The sequence below is a fragment of the Pseudopipra pipra genome, chromosome 1, assembly GCF_036250125.1.
Source record: "Pseudopipra pipra isolate bDixPip1 chromosome 1, bDixPip1.hap1, whole genome shotgun sequence".
Classification (NCBI taxonomy): Eukaryota; Metazoa; Chordata; class Aves; order Passeriformes; family Pipridae; genus Pseudopipra; species Pseudopipra pipra.
In genome coordinates this window covers 128244402-128266099 of record NC_087549.1, presented here as the reverse complement: position 1 = coordinate 128266099, position 21698 = coordinate 128244402, and the positions used below count along the sequence as shown (strand labels likewise).

At 34.3% G+C, this 21698-nt stretch overlaps 1 protein-coding gene across 4 annotated transcripts in view; it reads left to right on the top strand.

Annotated features, from left to right (window-relative positions):
* The window catches only part of PHF14 (PHD finger protein 14), a 156169-nt gene that overhangs the window by 88166 nt on the left and 46305 nt on the right, over nt 1-21698 (top strand). For 3 of the 4 annotated variants that reach the window (XM_064676454.1, XM_064676448.1, XM_064676451.1), the window contains exon 17: nt 14980-15097. In XM_064676454.1, the coding sequence (XP_064532524.1) occupies nt 14980-15097 (118 nt within the window). Of the gene's footprint in view, nt 1-6435; nt 7732-14979; nt 15098-21698 lie in introns of those variants that run through there. The other variant, XM_064676457.1, reaches the window with a different exon arrangement.

The following is a 21698-nucleotide window of genomic DNA, read 5'->3' as shown; positions in this document are numbered from 1 at the left end:
TCTGCACTGGTGCATGGAGTTATTCCTCCTCCATGCAAAATTCCATTCTGCTTTTTGGTGAATTTCATGAATTTTGACTCATTATGATGATTTTTTTATGAACTCTGTCAACCTCAAAATCCCTCCTGTGGTACTTTGTTCCTGGACACCATATAGATCCCAAGCTGTTGCCTGGGGCTCTTTGGATCCAGCTGGCTTTCAGTCCATTCATCCAGCCTTGTTTTTAACTTGATAGGGAAAATGCTGTACCAGACTGTTTGAAAAGCCTTATGCTGAACACATTTTGAAATGTTACCACCATTGCTCTTCCCTGTTTCACAGAGCAAATCGTTTGTTATGGTCATTTCAAACATGACCAACTCATCTACCCTTATTAAATCTTTGCTGAGTGCTCTGGGTTACTTTCTTGTCCTTCACATGTTGAAACTTAGACAGTGGAGTGAAATTTAGATTTTCCTGTCAGAAGTCATCAATCCCCACTGATAAAGAGCCAGCCCACAAAAATTGCTTCATCTACTTTTCTGTAAAAAATAAACAAAATTATTATAATAGTATTATATAACAAACAGCTTTAGGCTTTATTTTACATACTGAAATGGAAAAAAACATACTTCCCACCTTTTTTTTTTTTTTTTTATCTTAAAAGGCTCCTCTATTCAGGCTCTTTTTTTCAAGTCAATCTTATAATGTAATTTATTGTACTATACAGCTACTAATTATAATATTTCTTACAGTGTATCCTGTAAACAGTATATCCTATAAATAGTAGCAATAATAATAATATTTTTTTGTATTTGAAGGAAGTTTAGATTTTTTTTCCAATAAAGTGTTTGATCTGAAAGATTATCAGTATGTTAGTATATTTATATAGTACTTCTGAAGGAATACACAGTTCTTGCAGTAACAGAAACAGTTACAGTGAATGACAGTAGTCATAATAAAAAGGGGTGTAATATAAAAATTGTAAATATTTTTATTGAGTTTATGCTTTTGACTTTACTGGTATATTATGTCTTAATTACACACTGTTTATGCAAGAGGTAATTTTACTGCAAATATATTCTGTAACAGTTATTGTCAACAGAGTCCAAAGCCCTTTTAGCCTGCTTTGGCATCAGGCCGACAACTAGTGGTTGATACTGAGGGTCAGTTGTGGTTTCTCTGGAAGTGGTTTCTACAGGCATGTTGGGGGTGCACACTGCTTCAGAGCAGCCTGAATGATCCTGCTGCTATAGATACCTCAAAACTCCTAAAACTTCGAAGTATATAGATTAGATATAAAAAGTGAAATACCAGCAGAACTTGTATCATCTGTGATACAAAAAGTTCAGAAGGTAGTGAAGGAGTGGTAGTTGATTTTTAGCTCCATTTTCTTTGCTAATTAGGTTATCATAGGAAAGCTCACAGTTATGTCTAACCCAGCAAGGCATGTTTTGTTGGTCAGACATGTTTTGTGTGTGCAGGCAGCCTGAGACTAAAGCTGGGTGAGTAAAGGCCAACTTAGTTGACCTGCCAGCTACATATTCCTGGCAACATCTATTGCCACATCCTGATTCAGCTGTCGTTTCATTACCTTATAATGATGATTAAATTATTTATCAATACTCTTCTCAAGGCTTTGTAACTCCCCCTTTATATCACTTCCCTGCCACCCCCTACCATGTATTATGCTGTTTAAAATTAACTTTAATTGTGAAGTTCCTAGTGGTACACCTATTTGCTGCTGAAACTGTGGTTACCAAATTTTTGGGGGAAGATATGATTTCATATATACCACATCCATGTTTATAAATTATTATACTAATTTTGTACCAAGCAGGTTTTTTCTCTTTTGGATGTAAATACTCAAGGGAAAATAAGTGCAGTCTGTTACAGTGTAGATTACATGATATTATGCCGTTGGGATTGAGAATTAGTTTTATACTACCATATAATCTTGTGTTATACAAACTCTTAACTTATTATTTTCAGTTAATAATAACAAAGATAAAAATGTTCTGTGACCTGTTTTCCTAACTACAAAATAAATATTCTAGCAGATACAAGATTCATTTGAATTCATGGGTTGGCATTCAGTCAAGTAGTGAGTACAGAGATGAAACTTGAAAATGTGCTCCTCCTGCTCATTCAAAATAATAGCAGGAGGAAGGAAGAGTTTTGCTTTAAGTGGAAAAGGATAGTCACTCCTTGCACTTACATACTGAATCAGATAGAGACAGCTGCAGAGGGCAGATACGCATTGCAAAAAACAGATCAATTGGAACCAGTCCCATCCAAATGAAATTACATCACTCAATAACCTTCCTTTCAAGTCATTGAAATCTTCTGGCCCAAATTTCTCTTGTCAAGTTACTGAGTTTTGCCAATGACTAAAGTATCTTTAAATTGCTTCAATAGCATCAGGGACCTTGTGGCAAGGTCTGTAAATGCAGTCTTTTAAAAGAGAAAGCTGGGTTTCATGTAGAGAATTGAGCGTATTGACTAAATATTTTTCATGGGTTCTCAGAAGCTTGTATTCACAAAGACAATGCAGAATGAAGGAAAATGACATATCCTATACAAAAGATTAAATAAAATATTGATAGCACACATGTGAAGTGGTTTCATTTGGTAATAAAAGCATAATTTTCCTTTGAAGTAGTTTGAAAATGTGTACTTGTTTTGAAGTGGGCATAGAAGTACTTGGAGAACAGAATTCTGTAAATCAAGACAGTCAACATGTTTGTGCACTGACCAGCTCTAAATGTCACTATTTATGCTCCAGTGTGCCAGTTATTAAAATGAAGCAGAGCTTTTCTATTCTCGTGATGCCTCAGAGGCTGTGATGTTTTGTCCTGCAGATAACTTTTTTACAGGCTAATCTGTATGTATATTAGCAGATATAAATCTGTAACAATTCAGGAAACATTTTTTAATATTTATAACTTGATCAATACTGAGAAGAATTGAAGTAATTAACAATGGCTAGAAGACACATTGCTCACCACTGTTTTGGAGGTTTGGTTTGGCTTTTTTTTTCCCTCCAAAGAGTGCTGTAACTTGCATCCACTTAATAGAGCTATTGGGTACAGATTAATTTCTGAGATCAAGAGGTGTACCATGAGCAGCCTGAATTTTAAAAATGCATATTGCTTGTATCACCTTATATCATATTATACTACTTATCTCACAGATGGTTTGGTGTTTACTGCAGATACGGTTCCTTGCCCTCTAAAATTGGTCTTTGTCAGCACTTCTCTAATTAAATAGCTCAATTTTCCCCCTCCTTCATTATCATCTTACCTCATTAAAGATTTTCACAAATACATTTTTAGGCTTAACAGACTTTACCTGGTGGGAGAATCCTAATGTTTCAGAATTGGTAAGATATGCTGAAGCAGCTTCCTGCCTTCAGATCTTTGAAGTTAAACTGATTTTACTTTATGGTTGCAAATGTATTTTAATTATGCCCAGTTAGCAGCCAGAAATATTGTTCTCACAATAGGTATTTAACCTAATGAAGGCAAGTATTTAAATTGCTAAAAAAGAACAAGGATCAAAACTACTGACATAGGCACTATGATTGGCTACAATTTGCACTTTTCAGTACCTGTTACACAAATGAAGAGGGTCTTCGGCAATTCCAGTAGAAAGTATTCAAATAATTTGTGGGGTTTCTTGTCCTGTAAAGTCCTTTGAAAAGGAAATCTGCATATATTCTTAGACACCCGCCCTTTATGTAATATTTAGTTAACTGTGGAAGTGGACAGCCATGTGTGGTTGGGGAGGAAAGTGAGAGAGATTGCTGTGTTTCTCTCTCTTTGTACTGAAACTTGAAGGAAAGTGCCTTCATAATTATTTTTGTCCTGAACTGAAGGAGAGCTGGGAGAAAACAACTCTTCTAAAGGACCAAATATGCAATTGAAAGCATCATTATCTGTGATGCTTTTTTCTATCTATTATTCGTTACACCTACTGAAGAGAGAGGAAAGCTATTCAGTTTTGCCCATTGTCCTTATTTCAAATTTTTGTGTTCATTAAATCTTTTTCCTAAGCGAGGCTGAAAATACAGGTTCAGGTGTTGCAACTCTGAGTAATTCAGTCAGTAGAAATTTGAATGGATATTCAGAAATGGGAGCAGTTCTTTGGACGAAGAAAGGTTTGCAAATGGTATGTAGGGATGGGAGAAGAGCAGAAGCAGAGACTAGAACAGGAGAAATGTCATCAGTGTGAGAGGTCTGAGGACAGCAGTCAGTTATCAGATGAGTGTGCAGATTGCAAGCTTAAAAAAAGCTATTTATCTATTCATATTCCTTTGTCCTTTACCAATCTTCTATTTGTTAAAACTGTGTTTAAACGAAGTCAGTGGTGATTCCTTAATAATACTTCAAACATGAGAGGGGTGAAGATAACCCTAGATTGGGTAAAATAAATAATGTCAAGCTAAATTTTAAAAAGAGTAGGAATGGAAAAATTGTCCAACCACTTAAAAATAATTTATCTTTAATATATAAGTAAATATTATAATAGCCTTTAAAATTTCTTAATGTGTTGTTACCAATAAAAATGCAATACAAAGAAATATTCTTGGAATAAATAGTGCAGGTGTAGGTTACTTACACTTTCTGCTTGATGCCTGTGTTCTTACAGCCTTACCTAAAGTACTGCAAAGTATTAGGATCTTTGCTTTGCTCAGTAGTTACAAGTTTCCTCTGAGAATCTTGTTTGTACTTTATTACTTTAATTTGTGAGGTTATTGTTAAAATTTAAATTATTATTTTTTTAGTTCAGCTGTGAAGTTGCTTTCCTATATAAAAAATGTTTATATAAATAATTTTTTATTAAAAATTATATAGATTTATGTGTAAGTGTGATAATAAGTACATGTACATATACCTACATGTATATGTGTGTGTGTGTGTGTGTGCACATATATGCACATACTCATTCATTTTGAGAAACAGAAATAAAAACTTGTATTTAAAGTATAAGTCACTGTATTCTTGTCCAAACCTTGGTAGCCCAGATGTGACAGCCTGTTGCATTCTGATGACCTGACTCAAATGGTACAGTTGCAGCTACTCACACTGCTGCTGAGAGGGTAGAGGTGGCTCAGAGACCTTAAACTTATCTTGAATTGTTTCTGATGCTACCCTTCAGGATTCTGCACTTGAGTGTGCACCCATGTCAGCCTCACCAACTCGGAGGTGATCAGAACAAAACTAGTTGTACTCACTAAGGGAATGGGATTATAATAAAATTACTATAAAAGTATTTCTGTTTTACAACTCAGCTTCAGTTTTCTTTAAAAGTTCAAAATTGGACTGCAGTATAACAGTTCAGGACACCCGATTTAAAATTTTAATCATGTCCCAAGTAAGAGATGAAGTGAGAATTGGGAATGGATTTACATATTATACTTCCTTGCCATCCCTCTAATTCTTAGACTCACAATCCTTACACTCAAAATTAGGTTGCAAAAGCTATTGATGGATGTGGCATCACTATGGCTCTTTTTCATTAGACTGTTACATTTTATGAAAGTATAGCAGCAGTTTAGAATTCCTTTTTATTTACGATTCTATTTAAATATATTTTAAAGTAGAAAAAAACCTCACCAAATGTGGTGGTAGAGACTTTATATAGGCCTTTCTTTGAAAATGTGTGTGCACAGCCTAAAGACAACATGGATTTTTTTCCTACTTAAAATTTCACAATGCTGTAAGTTCCATAAATTTGCTGTATGGCAAGTAGTTTTAAGGAGTTTAAATGTAGACAAACATCACTTTAAAATTGTATTGATTAAAAAAAAAACATTCTTGAAAAGAATGTATGCCATGAGTGTTAGAAGACAGAAAACATGAGTAGGGGAAAAAAACAGCTGTACAGATTTTGGAATTGTTGGCTCAAAGACATTTTTTCAGAAGTGACTGGAGCTTTCTATGTTCTGAATTATTACAATGCATTATGAAAGAAACCCTCCTTTACTTAATGCTTCCTAAATCCTAAGACTTTTTTCTTTCAAATGCTATTCTATAAAACAAGCATTTTTTAAGGTTAGAACACAGTATCCATGTTGTTTGTGCTTGTAGTCAATCCCATAGCTGCATTTCTGTGGGTTTCAAATGTAAGGAAAATGCTAGCTTCACAATCAAGCCTACTTGTATTAAGTTGTTGCTTTTATGATTTAAAAAAAAAAAAAGAAAATTACCTTCTCTTTCTTATGGTGGACTTTGAGCTGTATTGAGAAAAAATTAAAAGGATGCTATACTTAACTCAGTTTAATGTTTTGACACTTAGAGACTCTTGAAAAGTTTGGTATGGCTGTCTAACTATTTGGATCTGAGCATACACATTGCTTAAATTTAGTGTAATGTTAAAATGTTTCATAAGACAGAGCAGAGCTGCTATGATCTTTCAATGTTAATATTTTTTTCTTATCACTTTACTGTGTAGATACCCTTCATGAGACACAACTCTGCCACAACTCATCCTCGGAGGCAATCGTGGAAACCTTTTATAATATGATTTTTAGATGTGGATAAAGCTCTCAATAGAGTACCTAAACTAAAGGAGAACAGCTACCTTGTCTCAACTATAACCTTATTATGACAAAACGTTCAGTTTGCTTGTCAGGCTCGGATAGAATGTAACTGATTGGTTTGTTATTTGGACTGACAAGGTAGTTAATTTGCCTGCGTGTTTTTGCACTAATCAGGAACATTTTGTATGTGCATCGTTGAAAAATCACGGATAAATGTCTTGTCAGGATTGTCCTATTAAGTAATGTCTTTTTCCCCTGTGCTTCGTTGGCAAATGATGTTATACAATGCTTGGATTCACTGAAGAGTGGCAGAAGCCTGTGGGACTTAAATATTGTGCGTTCCTCTATGGTGATACTGAAATAAGCAACGGTTTGCCATTCGCCTGCCGCTCTACTTATATACAGTTTAATAAGAACATTTCTATATAGAACACCGTGTTGTACATAGACATTACTGTAAAAAAGATTGTTTCCTAAAAAAAAATAAATGTTCAGTGATAATGAGACCTGTAAAACACTTGAGACCTCCTATTCTGAAGGAATAGATTTGCCATGGAAAAATTGATTTTATGCTTATTAGAATGAACTAATTGTTTCTGACTCCAGACACTCAAGTGAATAGAGCTATACCTATATTGCTGTCTAAAAAAATTTTGAGAAAAAGAAAAAATTGAGTATATAGAGACATTTGTTTTATTTGGCTTACTTCTCTGGCAGTGTTCAGGGCAAGCTTATGTCCTCCCAATACAAATACGAAATTGTTTCGTAAGCTGGGGAAGGAATGAAGAACTGATCACACAGCATGACAGCTGAGATCTTCGTCTCCGTCCGTATATATCCTGGTAGATGCACACATAGCAATTTGATCTACAAATGGTACAGATCCAGTTCTTAAATCTACAATATCAGTGTGTTGATATCTTCATTGTTTTCATCTTGAACTTGCTCAGAAAAATTCTGCTCAAATGCAATCACACTTGTAACTTTATGATCTATAATCTTTGAATTTCTTGAGATATGGTGGTTTTTGTCATCCATCAAGGCACGTTTTCATTTTAGAATATTTTTTAAACTTAAAAAAGAAATTAAATGCTGTAATAAGTATTAGGAGAAATATACAAATTTATGTATACTTATCTACGAGTCATATCTTACCAGGGCATTTCATGTTTGAATATTATATTAAATAAAATTAACCTGATGTCTAACACGTCGTTTTATTTTAAAAAGGGGGTGGGAGAATCTCAGAGTAAGACTTTTGAATGAACTGTCAGAAATGCTTACATTCTTGATTGGCAAGGCATACAAAGACACTTTAGAAATAAAGAAATTCACAGTAGGAAACAGACATTAATGCAGGAATTTGATCTTTAAGGATTCATGAATCCTTTTTTAGGAAGAAAAACCTGAAGTTTATTGACCACTTGTGCAGGATTCTGAAAGTAAAAAGTTATGTCCAAATGCTATGTAAGCAAGGGAGAAAAAAAAGGATGTTTGACCATACATCATGCTGAGTTCAGGAAAAAAAAGAAAAAGAGTAACGTTTACTGTGATTTATGATTGTTTATTAAACTACACAGCCTAGGTATTATGAGTAGGAAAGAATGATAAATGTAGCATATCTTGGCTTTAGTAAGACTTTTAAAATACTTTTGTGTGTGACATTCTATTAAATAAGTTAGTGAGACATTCTGTTAATTAATTTGCAATAAAATATGTAATTGATTAGGAAAGGAAACTAGCTACCATGGACTCACTGTCAAATGATATTTAATTCACTGAGTTCCATTCAAGCTCTCCTAGATTTAGTATTATTATATTTTTGTTAATTTTTGCTTTAGTGTATTAGATACTGGAATAAAGTGTTTGGTTACATTTGCAGGTGATGACTGTGATGTGAGGAGCTGCAGTGTGAGAATTAAAAAGGAAATTTTAAGAAAGCATTCAGAAAAAGCATGCAGTACACTAAAGAAAAGGGCTGTTGAGTGCATGATTATGATAAAACGAGTAACTAGTTAGAAGATATGTCTTCAAAAAAAGGAAAGCATGGGGGACTCTTGATCACAAACAGCATGGATCAAACTGATCATACCTGAGATGTACAAAGAAAAGTGCTATATTTAACTCATTAAAGTATTTCTCCTGAATATTCAGAAGACCAGTATCTCACCCTTGGAAGAACCTCAGACAGCATATTCTGTCCACTTTGGCAAATAGAGAAGATCCAAAGCATACTGAATTGGATGATAAGAAGACCACAGGAGACATAAATGAATAAAAAAACTTAATCAGTTTAATTTAGAGAAGGATGGGGAATCTGTCTTCAAAAAGCCTAAATTAATACAAAGATGAAGAAGACAGAAGTTGTTGCAAGGGAAAAAAGAAGTTCTTCAAATATGGTCAGTCCATAAATAAGTTAAATTGTAGCAAGATGATTTAGACAATAGAAAGTTCTTTTCTAACAATAATTGCCCTAGACATGTTTGTTAGGGAAGTTGAGTAATCTCTGCTATTGGAAGATTTTAAGGACAGACTGATGTGTGTCAAATACTTTTTTGAGTATTGTTGATACTGTCCTGGGCTTGCTTGATATCCTAAGGTAAATTCCTGCTGTAGTTTTTATGTTTGTTCCCCAGTACAGCTTCTGTTCAGGATTTTGTTCCTTTCTTGGTGTTTTCTTTTGACATTAGTTTAGTTCCCCCTGCCCCTGCCCCACCTCCCTCCTCTCTCTCTCATATGAATCATTATGTTCCTCATATCCATCTCTCTTTTTCTAGAAAGCCAGATGTTAACACTTGATATTTCACTCTTTGAAAGACGTTTGATGGCAGTATTCAAACTATAATGGACTTCTCTAGTAGTTCACAAACAATACACCATTCAGTAGAGTTAATAACTTGAACACCTGAGAGTGGCACTATAGATGCAATCATGTATTATGACTAGAATGTACTTCAGAAAAATGAATGCAGCATTTGCTAATAACTTTCTTAAATTTTACACTTATCTATTTGTCAAGGGACATTTTTGGTGTCTATAACTGATGTAGCATTATCTTAAAGTGTGTCTTGGAGACATTGTCTTCACAGAAATGCTTAGTTTAAACACTTTGTTTCAAGAGGTGTCAGAAACAAAAGCTAAGAAGAAAGTTATCCACATATTCCATAAGGAAAAACTACTATAGTTCCAGGCTCCTCCCTCAGTAAGTAGAATAAATGTACTTTTTGGAGAGCACTAAACAATGCACTAAATAGACGATTATACAGTTATTTCACAATTAGATTTTTAATTTCACTGTTTAAATATGGGCTTGAGAAAGTGCTTTCTCTGACATGACATGTAAGAGTCATCCTGTCACCCAGAATTGATCACTCCTGTGGTCTGGTTGCAGTTAAGGTATCACAGGAGCACTTCTCACCCGCTCCAGGCCAAAGTCAGTCATTTTAGTTCTACAGTTTGAATTCACTTGAGCTACATCCATTAATTCTGGGATTTGGGGAATGCTTACATGCTCATTTCCATTGGATATATGATACAGCCAGTAATAAGAAACAAAGTGGTGACAGTGACTTAAACTGTCATAGCTGGTTTTAAATTGTTAATCTGAACCCAAGAATATGCTGCAATTTAAAATTAACCTGCAAGCACATCTCTGGCTGTTTGCGATTTCAGAGTGGCCCAGCCCTTGGGCACTGAGGGATTAAAGGGGAGAGAGAGATCAGTGCCTGAGAACAAATGTCTGTTCTTCAGATGTGTGTTCCTCAGGTTTTAAGAGCCTTTAGTCAGAAATGGGGTCCAAAACAAGCCAACAAGGAAAGATGCTTATCAATAGTTGAATCTACACAGGTGCTGGAATAGCCACAGTGTTGCAACCCCCCAGCAAATGGGTGAGTGGACACACACCCATCCCACTGCAGTTCCTTTAGAGTTTAAAAATTCTGGATTAGCTTACTTCTAGTTTTGTTCTAATTAAGTCATAGTTTGCCAGAGTAAGTCTTATATGACAAATTCTCTAATTTTAATCATGATGTTGGTTTGTCAATATGTATCAAAGTTTTATATCTTCTTTTTTTTTTCCATTAAAGAAAATCATTCTAAGCTGTTGTGATGAATAGGGCGTAGTATATATATTTTGCAATTCTGTATTTTGTTCAACATGGTACCTTTTGGCATGACACTGCAGGCGGTGTGCAGTGATGTGTACATAAGTGAGAGATTTTCTGTAGTCTCTGAAGCATATTTGGAAAGTTGTATTTAAAGATTAGCTTATTAATGTTGTGTTTCAGGGGCATGTAGGTAATTACTTTTACAGCTATAGATGGGTGATGCTGTCTCGTGAATGCAAAATAGGTTTCTTCACTCTGGCTGAATCAGCTCTTTGTGGTTTTTGATGATATTAACCAGTGGCTTACAAATGTCCCAGTGACAGGCAGGTTTTGCATTCAGGGCTCCTCTGTAAAAGCACAGGTCTTTTTCCCCAATGCTCACAGGAAGACTTCTGCAGGCCAACTGATAAGACTCCCTCCTGTGCAGGTAGATGCAATGTAATGAAATTGGATGTGTGTGCTGGGTTTTGTAAATAAAATGAGATTGACCCCAGCCATTATCTCATTTATCTCATTTACATTGTAAAATCAGTATCTACACTATTGATTAGAGCATAATTAGTTAATTATGAACAGGAAAATGCAGAGTTATGTAGGGCTTGAGCACAGCCAGCTGTACTGCTAAAAAAACTAATAAAAACAATCCAAGGGCAAGAGCAGATGGAGATCACTTTATTAAACAACAAAGCAGACGTATTTCAGGTATGGAAATGCCTAATCCAGCTTTCTTACTGTGAATATGTAGCTGACCTGCATTCTAAACTTCTATAAGTGAAAAATGTTCTATTATTTTTTAACTTATTAACCTTGCTACTTCAGAATTCACCCATTTTCTTGGTATATAGTGGGCATATATTTATCCTCATTAATTGCTGGAATGAGGAACACAGTGATTTCTAATTTTGATGCATAAAGTAATTTCAGGCTTGTTATAACATTGATAGTAAGCAATTACTTGTCAGAGGTAATTTAGGAGATTAGGTTAGCTTGTCTTTGTGTGGAGCTATGTTTTTATTTGCACAAAGTTTACAGTACAGCAGCTAGCCACGCCACTGAAGATGGCTGTGCACTTAACTGCATTTATAAATCATGGGCTTAACCACAAAGACAATTGCCAACAAACAGTAGCAAGATAAAATATTTCCTAGTTTAAGGACTGTTTTGAAGGTGTGACCTTGAATGCACAAGGGTAAAAATTTCAACAGTCTTTAATATGGAAGAAGTGGCTTCTTTCCCTTTTCCCCTCACACCTAGCCTAACAGTTTTACTTGTCCTATTAAGCCATCTTCAGGATGGATGTGGATGATACTTGTAAATGACAGTGCCATGTGATTCCTTTGCTTTGTAAATGTCCGGATTGTGACTGATCTATGAGTGTGTTTTACCGAGAGGCTGTGAGACTGTCAGTGTGACACCTTTTGTGACTCAACATTTCATTCTCTGTAATTAAGTAGAAAGTACACTGTATTTTGTGTTCCTTTCTTATTTTCTGAATCTGACAGTGGATTTTCTATCATTTTTATGTTGCTAGACAAAAGAACACAACTGATAGTATACACTTGAGGAATTAATCTCATTTTACTAGTGCCATTTTAACCTAGGTGTAGGGTTTTCTTTTGGAATTAGGAGTTAAGAATGCCAATTTTGTTTTCCGCACTGTGATGTGTGTAAGCTTCACATATTGTCCCCAGTCAGTGACTGCAGACAAGAGAATTGCCAGACAGCTGGGGCATCGTCTTTAACCAAGGTGCAGTGTGTATTCATCCATTTTCCCAGCATCATGCTCTGGGAACTTCAAAGCCAGTGAATTTGTGTTCCACAATACAGAATTCATATTTCAATAAAAAACAGTAGGAAGGAAGCATTTAAAAATATTTGGTATAGTTTTATTTTTATGACCATGCAGCTTTTTATGTTTTGATTTGTGAAAAAATACTTTTGTTATTTGCATTTTCTCAGCTGTGCAGATGCAGATGCAGATTGAAGCTATTAGTATCTGAAAACTTTCATATAGATATTTTCTAAGAAAATGCTATTTTTTCTCTGCAAAACTAAACACTTTGAAGTGCTAAAAATTAATGACAATAAATATTAAAGCCATTCAGCTTTAGAATGGTGCCTTGAGATCTGTATTTAATTTCACAATTTTCTCGTTATTTCAACCCAGCCTTGTGAACTCCCTCTGCGTACTGCAACATGGCTAAAGGTGCAGTCAGGAAGTACCTCATTCTAGACAGAAAATGGAAGAGATGTAAGAAGAGATGCCAAAGTGTAATTATAAAGGGGAAACATTTTATTTTGAACATATAAAACAGTTACCTCAAAAAAACAATCTAAATTGACACTGTTTAAATCAGATGTAGATTTTAGGATTAAGCTCTGAAAATACTCTAAATCAGTCAGAAATAGTGTGATGCTTTATTTTGTATTATTTAGAGGATCCCAAACAGTTTACAAGAAGGGTGTTCTGATAGGCAGTGCTCAAGTGCAAGCCCTTACATGCATAAGATTTCAGATACAGAAATAGGTTAGTAAAAATATACTCCTTTACAGATGAGAACATTGAGACTCAAAGGAGGCTAAATCTTTTGCTGAAGGTCACATACGCTGTTGGGATTTAGGACTGTAACCCATCCCATCTACCACTCTCAACCTTTTTATTATTTTAATATGCCTTTCACAAGAAATAAAACTGCATATATTCCTAATTTTAAGTAATATATTTCTACAGTAGAACTCTTGTCTTGAAGGACCAAGAATGGTTTCCCGTTATAAGTGTTTTCTTTTTCCTGGAGTTAGATTGAGTCATTGCTAAACAATCCTAAGTATGTATATTGTAATATGGTATATTCCATTTTTTAAAAAATACTGAAACCATGTCAGTCCAGAGTCGCATCCTGTGGATAATCAGATTATTGCTTTTAGTTTCTATTTAGCGGAAAACGGTACATATCATACCCTTATCAGTGCTCGTGTCTTACATGTAACTGCTGCAGACAGAAGGCTTCCCTTGTAAGCACAGCCTTGGCAGCAAGGACAAAAGTATTTACTTTGGTTAAACAATCATAATCAGAAAACAGTTATTTCTTTTTATTTGGAGACTAATCCTTGGAGAAGTCATATGAACGTTTTCTTCTGTTAGTACAGTGATATGTTCTGTTAGTTGAGTCCTCTTTCTGCGATGCATTGTATATTCTCCTGATAAATTATATCCCTCTGTCTTTCATCTGATGATGCCTGTGCCATGCTGTTATTCCAAATTTTGGATGTTTTTGTGTTTGCATGTACTGTACAGGAGGAAATGAGTGCCTAGGGAAGCAGAGAAAGAAAATGTAGGGGATTTCTTAGAAAATTTGATTTTTAAACATGTACTCTCTTTCCTATTTTAGGATCATTGGCTTTAATATAGAGTTTAAGAGCATTTAATGAAGAAAGTATTGCAAAGTAAATTTGAAAAAAGCTTTCTTTTTCATACAAAGGGATACAGAGGCATATGCAAATAAAGTGAAGTTCAGCAGGGCATATGGAAATCTCTGCTTTGAAAAATCTCTTTTGAGCATATTATTGTACTGATTTAAAAATCCTTTCATGAAGCACTTGTTCTAGGGTAGCATTTCTTCTATGCTGGTACATTAAGTTTATGTTAACAACAGGTATGCTGTATGTTTTGAGCTCTTTATGTGGACCACGCATGGTACAAAACACTAATGAAAGGTGTATTAAAGAAGGACATAAAATGGTTGTGTGTACATAGGGCAGTTTTATAAGCAAAAGATAACAGTGAAATACTTTTAAATTAATGCCCCTTTCCAGAAAATTCAAGGTGAATGAGAAAATATTTTGTGCATTTATTTATCAACCATATTGTTCTGGTGTAAAAAAATATAATTCATATCTGTAAATTATACGTGAGTTGTTGAACGTGTGAGTGAATTTTTCACAAAGTTTTCCTTGAAAAGATGTATGCAAAATAGTATCTTAAAACAATGAGAAATCAATATGGTCACTGTCTAAAATAGTCAAAATATCTGAAAATAAATGGCAATGAATGACATTGAAGTATCTAAAGAGTTGGGCAATTTTTTTTTCTTTAATTTGCAAGTCTTTGAAATATTATCATGTATATAAGATGATGACAGGTGATATGTGAGTGTCTGCATCAGAATATTCCAAATTAAGCAGAACCTACTTGAAGTGATTGTGTTTAAAATTACCCCTTATAGAAAATGGATTTTCTTTATTATGATAATGGGTCAGGAAATCTTGTGCTGAGAATTACAGGGAAGCTCAATCTAAAATAGTACAGAAGTACCATTTAATATAAATATACATTTTGCTTTTGTGTTGCAGGTGTGATGAATGCAGGCTTTGCTATCATTTTGGCTGTTTAGACCCTCCCTTGAAAAAGTCTCCTAAACAGACTGGCTATGGATGGATTTGTCAGGAATGTGACTCTACATCCTCCAAAGTAAGTTAATTCATCCTGAAAATAGTTGAAGTATTCTGGTTTTAGGAGTGTTACTTAGTGTCTAAAGTTTTTGATGAAATGCTATGTGTAGGTCTGCTCTGGAAAACAGGAGGTCATAAAATAAAGATTTCAGATTCTCTGTAAAACAGGTAAAAAAACAGAGTGTATGCAAAATGGAAATAATCAATAAAGAGAATTTTACTATCCCAGTTAAATGCTTGTTTTTCCCATTGTGTTCTCTCTGAGAAAGGTGTGAGTATGGCTACTGTATCAGCATTGATAATATTGACAAGTGAAAGTATTTCAGGTGTAGTACAGAATACAAACCTGTAAGGACAGAGGTAGAAAGTGCATGTGTTTTCTAAACAAAGAAAGACGACTTGAATTACTAAACTTGTTTTTTTCACTGAAAATTTATATGAAGGTTATTAATACTTTATATTGATTCGTACACCTTGATCAAATATAACACTGTAAAACTAGACCTACATTTTTGACTTGGATTAATTCTCTTTAATACTATTGAAAGTAATAGTATACTTCTGTAGTACTGACTTTTCAAAAAATAAAGATTTTGATTCTTTGTTTGTCTGCACAGAGTCCTCTTTAGTGCTGGCATTCTTTTCTATCATCACTGTAATCTCTGAAGATACACTTTCCAATTGATTTTCAAAATTGGATTTATAAATGCATCTGATACCTCAGTGTGAAAATAAAAGAACACTCTAAAAGTCTTAAAGATTTTACAGGCTATTCTGCCATTTTCTTTGTATTTTGCAGAATCTTTTAACTAGTAAGGAGGTGAGTCAGTATTTGGATACACAGGGATGCAGCTGTGCAGAGATGTTGTCATAAGTTACCTGTTAGCATACTTGGATACTTAAACTCTTTCATGATATTACTTTTATGACCGACGGATGCAAAATGCTCAGAGAGGGGTATCATTTTTTGGCTCACTAGTGTCCCTTTCCAATTGGAAAAATATGTTATTCAGTTTCCCCTTGGGGGATTAATCAAATTCTTCTTCTGTAAGGAGGTAGGAAGACAGACATCGGAAATTAGCTGTCCAGTACAGTTTGGACATCAAGCAATCTTTCTTGAATACCACTTACATGCAAGAAATATTCCAAGAGTGAATTAAAATTGTTATTGAATTTCTATCACCTGCTTAAACTAAAACGGGATCTTGATAACATGAGTTAAAATCTCTCATCTCCTGTATTCTTGACTTCCAAGTAAATAGAAAAATCCCAGGGTTTATAATTTCCAGTTGCATTTTCCTGGAGATTAGCATACCGTGTACCAGATAAATTTTTTTTAAATACTTTATCAAGTAAATTAAGTATGATGGACTTCACTTATTGCAGGGTGTGTATTAGTTTTAAGATGTGTTGAAAAATGCAATGTTTTCAAGAGTAAATAAATTTTATCAGTAGAATGATTATCTATTTTGTGTTATCGTAGTGATTGTTATGAATTTTTAAAATGCTTGTTACTGTATCTGATTTTCTTTTTCATTCTTAAAGATTTTAAATGCGTAAATTTAAATAAAGTCTCTTGCACTTTCAAGCACAGGCAATTTGCATTACATTTGAGTGAATATGTAATAAATATGAAAGATACCGAAAAATTGTCTTATGGGGACTCCTTGTGGTTTTGTTTAGTCATTTTCCTATAGCTTTTCCACAACTGTGGAGAGAAATTTCTGTGATAAAGTTATATTGGCCTCTGTTCCTAAAAGTCTTTTTTTAGTAGCTTTTTTCTGTTCTATACCATAGTGCATAACAAATTCAAAAAAATTAGTTAAGCTTCTTTCAGCCTTAATGCGAATGTATTTTTAAAAGGATTAGGATTTTGCTTATGTACTTCATAATTTTCAAATTCAAAATTCTATATGACTTTAGGTTTGTGTATCATATATCTGTGATTTTTCACAGCCAGGAGGAGATGGTATGATAAGGCTTTTTTCTACCCCACTCTAGAGAGGGTAGCCTCTCAAACATGTGCTTAGAGCTCAGAAGAGGACTGTTGTTGAGAAAGTTGGGTCATTTGCTGCACTCTGCCTGACCTGTGGATGAATTGCAAGGCTGAGCTACCAGCCATTTCAGTCCCTCAGTCACTCACTGCATCCAATTTTTGATGTGTCACAGGGAAGTTTCCTGTATTGATTATAGCTGCAAAATGCAATTGAATTTCCTCCTTTGGCCAAGGAGACTGTTGTTTAGTTCTCATTCTTTCAACTTTGTTAATCTTTTTTGATCCAGTACAAATCACTGTTATACGTTTTAAAATTCCCCAATGATATCTTCATTATCAGTATTGGGCCTCGAAAATAATTGGTAGGTAAATTACATTATTTCAGTTACAAGAGAGATTGTAGTGCGTAGCATATAGTGACTACTTAGAAGTTTTTACTTCTAATTACAAATTTCAATTTTAGATGTTTAGGAAAAGTTGCATTCTGCTGACAACAAATAATGCTATTTTATTTTCAGATTTTGCTAAGCACTTGCAGGTGTCAGCAGTACAAGTGATGTAATTTAGCAGTAATAAACATATGCTTTAATTTGATATCTAGCACAAGTGCTGGACATGCTACTTCCATTTTTCTTATAGTAGTCATAGGACTCTCCAGCAATTGTGTCAGTTTTTCCACCAGTGTAGCATATTCCCATATTACCCTGCCTGTCAGATAATAGACAGACAGTGACTTTGCTGTAGGGCATGAGGGCAACAGCTTCTCTGCTGGTAATACTTGCTGTCAGCCTTCTGTGGAATGGGTAATGCTCACTACTAAGGTCTGACAAGCTCTCTCATCTCAAAAACATTGTAGATTTTGTTACATCACATGAAAGCTGAAATAAACCTATAAGGTCTCCATTTCTGTAACATTATCCATCTACCCTGCAAAAGGATTACAGTGTGCTTTCAGGGTTGCCAAACAGCACTATAAATCATAATGTTCCTGCTAGTTTGTGTTAGTGGTATTCAGACTTAATATAGAGCCTTGTTTTAGTTAAATTTAAGAAAGATAAAATAAATAGAACGTAAACCAAATTACTCAATATTATGACGTGGTAGTATTTAGTAGTAGTAGTAGTATTTAGTAGGAATAAATGTGGCCTAACCATTTGTTCATTATGTACAATAAGATTTCACTGTGAGCTCTCTCTATATTATTAGATGTGGACTCCTTTCTGTTGCCTTCCAGTGAAAAGTAGTGTTTGAAATCTCTCCTCCAGTTTTAAAATTTGAAAAGACCAAGGCAGTAAGGAGTTTAAACATATTATCATGCTGGTTACACTGACCGTGGTAGTTGGGTTGCTCATCTTTACATACAATCTATTTTGCAAAATGCTGCAGAGTGTACATGTTGGGTCATTATTTGAGTGCTGCAAGATCAGCTGCCTTATCTCTAGACTTCTGTTTAGTTTGCTTTTATTTCATCTTTTTACTGTATTGCATTTTTTCAGTGGAAATAAATTGTCAGTATATATACATAGAATTCTCATCTAAACCCCTCAGGAAATATTTTCTGGAACTACAAATACATGACACACCAAGCCTGGCAAATAATATATTTTTGTACACATTTTGTGTTGGAAAGCAATTGTGGATGATTTTGCTTATTTTCCAAGCATTTCTTTGGGTATATCTTGCTTTCACATGATGAATATGCAAATGTAATTGGACACTGTAATATTAAATTATTGAATATAATGTTTGAAATAATGTTTTAAGTTTAAAAGAGTTTTTGATATGCAAAATGTATTTCAAACCTTTAAATTTGGTCAGATAAAAAGAAAAAAGTGTACAATTCAATTTAATTCCTGTATTCCATGGAATTGTATTCTAGTCAAAAATAAAGTTGGTGGTTAAGAAGGCCTGTGAGGAGTGCAGAAGTGTCTTATCTATTCCTGAGTTGTGCAGGTGACAGTCTTGTTATGGTTTATGGATTTTCATCCTTTTCATTATGGCTTTTTTTCCAAACTAAAGAAACATTTCCTCACACACGTAGTTTCATACAAGTGTGTTAAAAATTAAACAATGAAAACAAAAATTCCTGATATCCTGATATCTCTCAAAAGTTAGGAAATACCAAAATTAAGGTGGCATGAAGCACTGTAAGTCCTTTTGTGGCTATGTGGGACTTTGCAGCCTTTAATCACTTCATGTTATGATTTTTTTGTCGTCTTCTATAGGACCCCTGCCTTCTGTGATTTAGCTGTTGGGGGTCACTAAAAAGGATTAATTTCGGTTGAGATATTTAGGTTTTGCGGGGCACGAGAACTAAAGCGATGATTTCAGAAATGGGAAAAAGAAAGTTTGACCTTATATTTGAAGTAGTTGAGTTGATACCAGTAAATTGAATTTTATTTTTGTCTCACCCCAGAGCTCCTGTGAGTGCTAGACAAAATTAACATTTCCAAATGTTTAGTAATTTTTTTCTCCTTGTTTCCTGTTGCCCAGCTTGGATCCCTAGGCCCATCCTGTAAAAATGCTGAATTCTCTGAGCTGGTGGGTGATAGTGTAAGCAGTGTTTTGAAAGTACTAAGTGTGCATAACAATGTGGTGTAGACTATTGCAAATTGAGTAATTTAATAGAAATTTTATTTCTTACTCTCCGTGTGTCTTGGCTTCCCTATTACAAAATGTCAGCACTGCTCCCTTATTTTAGACATTTTCTGTAGATTTGGATGAGCTGTTTTCTGGAGCTACCTTTTCCTGTCCACTGGCAATAGGAGGAAGCCAAGACAGGTAGTTTAGATTAGCGAGGGTTACAGTTTAGGTGGAATTCTCCTTGCCTGAGTACACATAGAAGATGATTGAATCAGCGTTGCGTAGACAGACTTTATCTGGGCTTTTACTAAACAGTCTGAACGAAACATTTTCAATTTAGCCAATATCTTTAACTTTTTATATATACAAAAAACCACTATTTGGATGTAACATATGAGGTTGGCACACAGTAGTAATATAATGCTTAATCATGCCTTAAATATGTTTTATATGTGCTATATTTTGTCATACGATGCAATTTTACAGTTATATTTAAAATACATTTTAAAATAAATATACCAAAAAAATCCTTAAAAGTGTTTTGAATTAGTTCAGATTTGCTTCAGTTGCGTATTCTGACAAAGGGTAACCCTCATTTAGTCACCTTACATCAGAGAGATTGTTGCACCTTCTTTTGAGGACAGAACGTAGAAGCAAATGTACTGCCATCACAGCACACAGCATTGCAGCTGAAGAATGATAAAAGAATACTGCTAATAAATCTACTTGCTGGTTCAAGCAGAACGTAATATAATGGGAAAAAAAAGTTCAGTTTCTATGCAGCATTTTTCAGCCAGAACTTAGGAGTATTTCAAGGTAGTTTACAGAAAAACAAATTACATAGTGCAATTCACGGGCTGCAGTTGTTTCCCACCAGTGCAAATATTATGATCTATGTTATGGTCGTCAAGAATGATCGAGTTAAACATTTTTGTGTGTATTTATATGTTTAAAAGTTTGTTGAGGACAGTTTAATTAGGACTTTGGTTTCTTGTGTGATATAGAAAGAAAGATGTTTTTTAAAATACAGCTGGCAAATATGTGGTTTTCCTAGGTTTCTGACGAGCAGTAAGACATTGGCAATGTAATGATTTCCTTAAAAATGAACAAATTGACCAAGTCTATAAAGCCCTGTAAAGATTTAACAGAAGTCCTTACACCACTTATGCCCTGTTTTTATAACTTCAGTAATGCCAAACTTTGGTACAGAAATTAATTTCACTATCAAGAGTGTTGAAAAAGGGTGAAATTGCAGTGTATGGCAATTCTTATTAGTTGGCTGAAGTATTGCCAAATGTGTTGTAATATTTGCTTCCCAGGTATCATATTTTTTTTAAAAAAATGAGTTGGCACAGCCTCTGTTATTTTCTGGCAAACAGGTATAACACATCTATGTAATGAATAATTTATATCATAAAATGTTCCAAAAATAATCAGCCTTGAAATTAACCTAAGATGGGACTTGATTTATGAATAGTAGATAAGTTATTTGCTATGAAATCCCCAAGTTAATCCAAATATTCACATGCACTTAGTTGGCAGGAGATTCCCATAGTGTAGATGGGAGGCTTAGGTTTTAATGCAAAAAAAAAAAGGTTAAGCGCTGTAAAATATTTCTGGAACAGATACTTGTTTTAAATATTTTAATTCTTCTCTACATCAAAATCAATTTTACCAGTTCAAATGTTCCTTGGTACTGACTGCCAGATCCTCATCGTGGGCTTCTAGAGTTTGTACTTTTTAGGTGCAGCTTAACTGTATAAAATTTTGTAGTAGAAAATGAGCAATACAGTATAACATTGTCTTTCCCATAACGTTGTCGGAACAGATCTCTCTTTGGCAGGTGACTGTGCAGCTAATACCAGGAAGAAGTTTAAAGAAAGTAGAATATAGAGATTTTTTGTTAAATGTATTATTGTTTCGAATGCAAAACCAGATTTCTGATTCTGAAGGATAACACTGGGATAGATCAAAAAGTATTATAAAAAATAAACTATTAATTAGGAGTGCAAAGTGAAATACGTAACTTTTTCTTGCATTA